The 9,603-nt window shown below is 36.1% G+C and overlaps 1 protein-coding gene across 1 annotated transcript in view; it reads right to left on the minus strand.

Moving 5' to 3' along the window:
* Window positions 1-762: 762 nt before the first annotated feature.
* Window positions 763-9,603, minus strand: part of LOC104166220 (sperm flagellar protein 2-like) — a gene marked incomplete at both ends in the record, with an annotated part of 20,692 nt that continues 11,851 nt past the window's right edge. Inside the window, 5 exons of the mRNA XM_009706083.1 lie at window positions 763-934; window positions 1,410-1,540; window positions 3,141-3,246; window positions 5,867-6,035; window positions 7,725-7,912. Of these exons, the coding sequence (XP_009704385.1) occupies window positions 763-934; window positions 1,410-1,540; window positions 3,141-3,246; window positions 5,867-6,035; window positions 7,725-7,912 (766 nt within the window). The remainder of the gene's footprint in view (window positions 935-1,409; window positions 1,541-3,140; window positions 3,247-5,866; window positions 6,036-7,724; window positions 7,913-9,603) is intronic.

Raw genomic sequence — 9,603 nt, forward strand, 5'->3', positions numbered from 1 at the left:
ATGGGACTCCCCACTGCAAGAAAGACATGGATATACTGGACCAGGCCCATAGAAAGGCCCCGATGATTACTGAGATCTGGGAGTATCTGAAATATGATGACAGGCTGAGAGCTGAGACTGTTGAGCCTGGAGAAGAGAAGGTCTGAGGGGAATATGATCAATGTGTAGAAATATCTGGGCTAGGGAGGGGAATAAAGAGAACAGACAGTTCCTAGTGGTGCCAAGCAAAATGATAAAAGGCAACAGACACAAACTGTGACACAGGAAGCTCCATTTAAACATAAAAATATTAAGTGTAAAGGTTATGGAACATTGGAACATGTCACGTAGTGAAGTTTTGGAGTCTCCATCCTTGGAGATGTTCAGCATTCAACTGAACATAGTCCTGAAAAACGTGCAGTAGTGACCCTGCTTTGCGGAGGAGGATTAGACTAGATGATTCCCAGAGGTCTCTTCCACTCTCAATCATTCTGAGATCTTGAGTTTAGGTGACTGAGCCTAGTGTTAGTTTATTTGTTGATCAGATCTGTTGTAAAGAAAGGTGAAGTGAGGGAAGGTGAGGGCTTGCCTGTCCTTCCTTTGGAAGCTGCTTTTAAGCTAAAACTGTCATCCTGGACCCTGCCTGCAGTACATTACAGCTGAGCAGGAGCCATGTTTGTACCCTGTATCTTGTGCACTTGGTTCTGACCCTGATGCACATCTGCTGACTTGAGTTCCCAGCTTGACATCAGACTTTCTTCATTGACAGAATTGCTGGGTTACCACCAGACTGAGGCTCACACTGATCAATTTCTCCGAACCTGATAGTGACCCTGACTTCAGCCGACACCCTCACTCTTTGTTGGTGAATGTTGGCACTTCCGGCTTTGCTACTGCCCTTGTCACCTAGCTCACATTCCCTCATGGAGCAGCCTGCATTTGCTGCTCCCAGATGCTAGGAATGTGTGGAAACAGGAAATTCATAATGGAAACTACTGTGAAAATTCAGATGTCATGGATATTATCTCAAATGTACAAAAGAAAGGGGATTTGCCATTTAAATCTAAAAGGATAAGAATAAAACTTAAATTTTATAAATATACATATACACATATATAAAGAAAATACATACACACCTTTGGTTTCATTGATAGATGTTTCTGTTCGGAGTTTCTTTAGAACTTTCACTGGTGATTTTGATAAGTTCTTCTGGACCTTGTATCAATTATGAAAGGAAATGGATTAGAAATGAAACTACATATTACAGGAAAAACAAGTGTGTCAATTCAAGCTGACTTTCGAAATCTTGTCAGTCAAAACTTAGAATTAAGTTTGAAATTGAGTAAAAAATTGAAACATGCTTTCTTCCTTATATATTTTATTCTCATCTCCCTGTGGGAGCCAAAACCAAAATTAACAAAAATGCTTACCTCATTTTGTTTCCCAGAACTCTCCACTTCTTGTGGAATCACATTATGTTCACTTTTCATTTCATTTTTAAGAAAAGCTTGAATGGCCTCCTGAACCAGGGTATCAACAGACAGCACCCGAATATTGCAAACTAATACACAAAAAAATTAGACAACTTTACAGTTTGAGTTGAGCCTACATACAGAGCCACTATTACTGGCAATTAAATTAATGATTTTGTTTGGGCTTTTGATGTAAGTTTTTTCCACTGTCTCTTCTCTGTAACCACTGCACAGTGCACATCCACAACCACATAGCTATCTTGCTAGTCTCTTCTATAACAGACAACCCCAAAGAAGTTTGCTCAAAGTATTTTCAAATTCTCAATGCAGGAGTAATACTATATTAACGTTACATTCAAATTCAGGTGTTTTTAATCTTATTTTGGAAGCTAATGAATGAATGACTTGCAATTAACCCCTGCAAAATACAGATGCATCTGAGGTTCAAGGATTAATGATGCAAGGATTTGCCCAAAAGATTTTCATTGTAAGACTGGGATTTTAATGCAAATAAACATTTTAAAGAATTTTAGGGGAAAAAAAAAAAGCACAAAAACTCAACTCTACCTTTTTCAATAAACTTTGCACAGGTAGTTTTTCCACTAAAAAGTTTTCCCAAAATACAGCCCTTGATAGGAAATGGAGGAAATACAGGTGGTGCGGGTTTGGGTTGTGGAGGATAGAAAATCTCCATCAGTCTATGAAGTACATGACCCAGTATGTTATTATTAAGAGGAGGTTTGTTTTCACTGTTGTCTTCAGTTGGGCACCATTGCCCTGTCATACTCTGTATAAATGAAAAATTACCAAATAATTTGTCAATATTCCTTGTCTTTTATCTTTCCAGATATATGTATTTATATACAAACACAATATATATAATAACCAAATCTGAATAGTATTAAAAAATAAAATATTTTTTAGAATAGACCCTTGCTAAAACCTATAATTATACCGTAATCACTAAACATTTTTGATATTCACTACTACCTAGTTGAGAGAGACAAGCACCCTACAACCATTTTCATAGATTCCTAGAATCATTTTTTTTTATTCCATAAACATGAAAAATCATTTCACCTATACCACAGGATGAATCTGTAACAGATTTTTGAAATAGAAGCCCCGTATCCTAACATTCAGCTTTCTAAAAACTGGGCAATGTCATTGCCCAGTATAAGACACAAATCTTTGAAAAAATTCATGGACAAAGATTTCAAATATATATTTGTCTAACATACATTCAATAGAGAGAGGAAAAAAACCCAACAAAACCCAACAACCCAAACCAAACAATCCACTATATAATTCTAACAGTTTTAAGGGAAGGAAATACTGAGTAGAAACTTCCAGTTTATCTACTCTGAGACCAATATAAATTTATCAATAGTACGAGTTACCAGCATACAGGTTAACGAGGTTTTGCTCATAAGGATACTGTTACTGACAATCACATTGGAAGAAAGATGAGAAAGGAAGGATTTAGTCAAAACAATTGAACACAGAATTGTGCTTTTATCCCTCTATTACATACTCTACCACTATTGGATCTTATAACACTGGGAAAGTCCTGATGTGCAGTTTATGCTATGAGAAATTAAAAGAGAACATGTTAGTACACAGGACAATACTAGTCCTGTATTAATTATTATTTGGTTGCAGGATACTAAACAGTTGTTTGGAAGATACGTGGACTAATAATTTTCCCAATTAGATTCAAACTTGTCACCACATTTTGGGTGCGCAAAAAAGGGTTGAGACGCAAAGTCAAATGTTTCAGCAAGAGAAATTCCAACTAGGAAAAAAAAAAGAAGAAAAAATATATTCCCAATGAGAGCGGTTAAGCACAGGAACAGGTTTCACAGATTGTGTGGAATCTCTATCCTTCGAAATACTTGAAAACTTATCAGACAAGGTGCTGAGCAACCTTCTCTGACTCAGAAGCTGGCCCTGCTTTGAGCAAAGCAGTTGACCTAACGACCTCCACATCCCTTTCAACCTAAAAAAGTGTATCATTCTACAAATTAAATATTTAATAATAATCAACAGAAGCAACCAGTTTCAAAGTTCTACAGAAAGACAATGTTTTGAATTCATGTTCCAGGTAGAATATGCAACCTGTTCCTGAACTTACGGTCATGAATGGTATATTGCCACAGCATATACTCTACTAACAGAACTTGATCAGTGTTGACTTTGAACATACATGCATTAGATAGAATAACACAACGTAATTTATTATCACTTCAAAAGAAAATGTCATCTATTTTTAATCAGTAAAGACAACCCCCAAAAAAATCTTTTTGAGTTGCACAATATCCTCTTTCTAATATATCTCAGAAAACATACTTCATAATAACTAATTGAAAAGTGATGCATAAAAAACCCAAATCCAAATCTTATACTTAAACATATAAGTAGAGATAGATCAGTTGTTTTAAGTTCGATCAGACCTGTAGGAAAAATGAATTCCAAATGGAATGGGCTCCCCATGCAAAGTACTCATCTTTCAGATTTCTTGCCCTTTTAACCAGAAGATCGCTAGACTGTACTTGTCCTGAGCTAAAGTAACTTACCTGTCAGACACAAATTTTCAGGTGTTCAGGTGAGAGTTATATAACTCCTGGTCAACACTCTCAATCAAAAATGGAAATTCTTTGATATTTTGAGCAGTGCCTACTGTTATGCTTGGTTTTGGTGATTCCATTAAGTGATTAGCCACAACTGATGATGTGGTAGTTTCCAAATATTTTCAAATCCCATCTAATGTGGAATATGCAACAGACTGACAGTACTGTATTTTGTTCTTGTACTTTATCAAATATATTTGACACTTCTAGTCAGTATTCCTAATGTAAACATAGTATTCTTGAGAGGTGCCAAATTGCCTGTGCTGTGCTTTTTTCTCAAGGGTTAAGAAAATCAGTATAAACTTTGCCAGAATTCCCTGCCAATACAATTTGATTTAGAAGTAATTCTTTGAAAGTGTTAGCTGTTCACTTTGGTTTTAGAATACATAAGTATGAATTGGTGCCAACAATTTTTCATGTCATATGATACCAGCTTTTGACAAATACTGATTCAGAAAGGCATAAGACTAACAACCTCTGGGAAAAATTTAATTATGTCAATGTGTATTTGAAACAGACTAATAGCAAAAAAGAGGCTTTAAATGTAACATTATATGTTTGTGACCTTCAGTGTCCTTACATGTACAGAAGACTACTGAGACTTTGTAATATAAACAACAATATGACTGAAAAACTTAATTTTTCACTAATGCTTCCCAATAACTGTTTCCTGCCTTTCTGTCCTGAATGTTTCCCCTGTTGGTCTTGTATATATGCCTTTTTTCACCCAAAGAAAGTGATCATGAAACTCATTACATGAGTTGATATTGTCTGAACAAGGATCTTATAAACAGATAAATCAGAAAAATGTATGTTAAGATTGAAATCAAAGTAACTTGAGGTGCCAGGCATTCATCACAGAAACTTGTATCATTTATACTCATTGCAAAAGAAAATGTAACACTTAGTTCAGGATGTGGATAAGAGCACATATATATTGTAGTTAACTTGTATTTGACTTGATGGGACATTATATCTGCTGTGATTTTGCCATATTCTAGATAAAGAGATTATTTGAAAAGACTAAACATGTAGCGGGATTTTTTTTCCAAAGAAAAGATTCATTAATGTAATTTGGAAAAAATTGTACAATGTGTTGTAACAGGGAAACATTGATCGTTCATCCTCCACTTGTGAAATTACATTAATATATTGTAAAGTTGAAGAAAAGCTTTAAGGCACCCTGAAAAATAGTTACTTGTATTCTAACAGAAGGTTAAGAAAAATGTCAGTTCTTTTTAATAATTTTCACAAATGTTACCATCTTAAAATACATGGATCACTCAGACTAATAAATCTTATTAGAAAGTTTTCACTCAAAATTGCTGAAATTAAGACAGCAGATATACTGTAATATGTATGTAATATGTAATACTGTACAGATACAGTATTTCATTTACTTTTGTTTTTGCTGGCTACTTTCTGTTGCATTTTCAAATGTGGTAGCATTAACCACACTTTCAAATTCCAATTAGCTACAAATTAATTGCATTGCAATTAACTTGTTGGTCCTACAAACTGAAGAGAGAAATACAATCAGTGTTATATACAAGAATGACATTGTAACAGTGTTTTAAAATTGCAACAGTTCTCCAATGCTGCTAGCTTAAAATATAGCCATATATTTCATATAGAACCTCAAGCAATGAAAAAAAAGAAAAAGCATGTCAAAATCTGATATGAAAAACTAGTAAAAGAACAAAATGAAACTTCACAGCAAAATGTTTATGATTATAAAAACTCAAGGTGTATTATCTTCTATCATGTCTTTTCAGTTTGATCTACCTTGTATTCACCATAATCTTTCTCATCTAACAGATTCATTTTATTCAACTCTACAAGTCGTTCTGGGCTGGGTTCGTTTGGCAAAGGTTGAATTGAGGTTTGTTCATAAATTGGTTTTCCATTAAAAAAACATTCCTTCCAATCAAACATCAGTTTTAATGGAATTCTGCTGCAGAAGGAAAAAAAAAAAAAAAGGAATGAGTTCCAAAACAAAAATTAATGGAGTTAGATATCCGAGAATAGTGGAGCCAAATTCACATGAATCACAAACATGAAACAAGCATATAATATCTATAATTATAACAGCTTTTTATAAGTGTTTGGTTACTTATATGACAGCCGCAGGCACTTGTAGGCTTCAGTATCTTCACAAATGTGTCGTTACACAGTATTTGGCTGGCAGAGCTGTATAGTAACAACTTTGCTATAGCTATTTTTCTCTGCTCCAAATTATTCTTACCTTCCATGGGGTAAAGCCTTCTCTCACCAAAAGTCTACAGAATTTTTTTCTAGAAGCTAAAATTAATTTAGAATTGAGTAGTTAAAACAATTTTTTTTTCTTTTAGAAAGAAAAACTATTCATATGAAACAACAAGACAAACTGCATACAGTAGCAAGCTAAATGCAAACAGGATGCTGACATATGTCACATTAGAATTCTATGGCTGCTAAATAAACAATATAAATAACAGCTTAAATTTAACAAAAGGTCAAAATTAATGTTTCTTTTATTTCTTAAGATTACATCGATTTGGACTTTCTTTTTTTTAGTAATGATTGTAGACAGCTGACTGTTATAGCTGTAAATAAACTCTGCACATGCTCTTTAAAAACAATTGAAGACATTGTATGTAGCCTACACAATGAAGTGCATGGAAGGACAGACAAAGCATACCTGTCATGGCATTAAATGCTGATACAAATTTGATATGCATACTTTGGAAATATATTTCAAATATCATACATATTGTGCACCACTTAGTACAAGCAAATGTGACACCAGCTTACACTGGAACCATGACTGTCAGACAAAGAAATCATCAAAACGTCACTAAATTGTGTCTAGGCTGACTATTTTATCACGTACTTACTGGGCCTAAATTTCGATAATTTCCATTAAATATAATCATATGTATTTCATATGGTTACAGCTTTATTATCGTAACATACTGTTCCACTAAAAGGCAATGAATATTTTTAGCATACTTTCTAATGCTTACCCTATAGACTAATTGCTGAATACTAATGAAAGAACAATAGCAACAACACCCCATTCTGTGGTTTTGGAAACACTCCTACAGCAAAGACACTTCGAGGTTACTGCCTTTTTAGGACCACCTCAGAAACTCTGTGCAATTAGGGCATGTCAGTAGAGGGAATCGCAGCATGTAGGACTTGGAAGATTTTGGACTGAGCTTCTACTCTTAGGACAGTCTAAGCAGGTTGATATATCTTAGGAATTTCATCCTGTTTATATTACACTGACGAAGTGTTTAGCTAGTGCAGCAATCTGGAATGAGATGAGCACCACTCAGTTTTTCACTTTTAAACTAAGGAATTTATTAATAAAAAAGTCCCACAAGCTGTAGAACTAGTGGATCTTGGTCTCCTAAAGATTCAAGTTAGTTGAGTTTTCAAGAAATTACGCTAAAGCTCTAGCATTAGTTCACCCTGTATTAGACATCAGTGAATCCTCACATGAAAGCATCATCATTTTCCCCACACAAACTAATCAGAGCCGTCCTATGAGATATCTGAGAATCTACATAAGACGTTACCGTGCTTAAACCAGTCTGAATAATGAAGTCTAACAGCTATCTAACAGCTGTTATTTTTGCCTAATGGCTATCATACTCACTTGTTTGTCAGCAGACGATACTCTCCTACTTTTGTTGACATATCAATGATTTGCTGGATCACTTCCCAACATATAGAATAATGCTTTTTGTAACGTGCCTGAGCTCTTTCAACGGCAATTTTCTCATGACGTTCTCTTTCTTTGATAAATTGTTCTTCATAATCAATTTTTTCTTGTTTTGCAAGAGCCTAGAATTTTTTTTTAAAGAGTAAATTTGAGATTGCAAAGAAAATGAAAGTGCAGAACTGCACAGTCCTGGAAATGAAAATGAACTTGCTCATTTAAGACAAGAAATGAAAACAGCCAGATTCTCATGACGGTTGGATAGCCAGCAAGCAGATTAACACAGACAACTCCAGTTTGCTTGCTTTCTATACTGGTAAAATATAATTAAATAAATGAGAAATACATTACAACAAAGGCAAATGTAGGGTCCTGCACCTTGGGAGGAATAACCCCATCCACCAGTACAGGTTGGGGGTTGACCTGCTGGAAAGCAGCTGAGTGGAGAAGGATCGGGAGTCCTGGGGAACAACAACATGAGCCAGCAATATGCCCGGCTCGTGGCCAAGAGGGCCAATGTTGTCTTGGGGCGCATTAGGAAGAGTGTGGGCAGCAGGTCGAGGGAGGTTATCCTCCCCCTCCACTCTGCCCTGGTGAGGCCACAGCTGGAGTCCTGCATCCAGTTCTGGGCTCCCCAGTTCAAGAAAGACAAGAAACTACTGAAGAGAGTCCAGGGGAGAGCCATGAAGATGATGAGGGGACTGGAGCATCTCCCTTACAAGGAAAGGCTGAGAGAGCTGGGTCTGTTCAGCCTGCAGAAGAGAAGACTGAGAGGGGACCTTATCAATGCTTATAAATACCTTAAGGGCGAATGTCAAGAGAATGGGGTCAGACTCTTTTCAGTGGTGCACAGTGACAGGTCAAGGCACAACAGGCACAAACTGAAATACAGGAAGTTCCACCTGAATATGAAGAAGAACTTCTATACTTTGAGGGTGACAGAGCACTGGAACAGGCTGCCCAGAGAGGCTGTGGAGTCTCCTTCTCTGGAGATACTCAAAACCCACCTGGGCGCAATCCTCTGCAACCTGTTGTAGGTGAATTTGGTTTGGCAGGGGTACTGGACTAGGTGATCTCCAGAGGTCTGTTCCAACCCCAGTCATTCTGTGACACTGTGATTCTGTGATACTTCTTTCATGACAAACAGATTAAGAATATATTCAGTGCTTAGGGGGCAAGGAAATATGAAATGATGCTGTCTACTCTTCTTAAGGAACAGCTATGCGGATGCAATGGCAAAGGCTTAGTTTCACTGAAATCCACAATGGAATACTCATCTAGAGTATGTGAAATGTAATTTAACTTACAAAATTCTGATCCGCAAATAGTTTGATGTTATTGATGCTGGTCAGTCTTTGAGAAAGAGTTCCGATCATGGCAGAAAATTATCAGTAGTTCCTGTGATGGTGGATTCCTCCTGACCAAAAGCGAACTTACAGAGATGTTGTAATCAATAGATATAGCTGCTGATTACACAGGACTTTAGCTGTGCTGGACAATTTGGAGCTGCTAATCATTTTTGGCAGGAGCAAAATAAGATTTCTACCATCACATTATGCTCTACTATGAGCATAGCACCTGGCAGTTTGCCACAGGATTATGAGTCCTTGTAATTTATTAATCAGCTCCAAGCTCCAAGGTAGAAATTAGCACTCATGAGTGAAACTCCTCCAGCATTTGTCAAAAATAGACATTAACAGATTACATCTAAAGGAAAAGAAAAACATGATTCTTGAAACAAGATCTTATGTCATTGTCTTTTGTCATCTTGCCTCTGCATGACTGTGCCTTTTAAACTCAGTTTACAAAGATCTTT

Source organism: Cariama cristata, unplaced genomic scaffold (genome assembly GCF_000690535.1).
Source record: "Cariama cristata isolate BGI_N322 unplaced genomic scaffold, ASM69053v1 scaffold12530, whole genome shotgun sequence".
Classification (NCBI taxonomy): domain Eukaryota; kingdom Metazoa; phylum Chordata; class Aves; order Cariamiformes; family Cariamidae; genus Cariama; species Cariama cristata.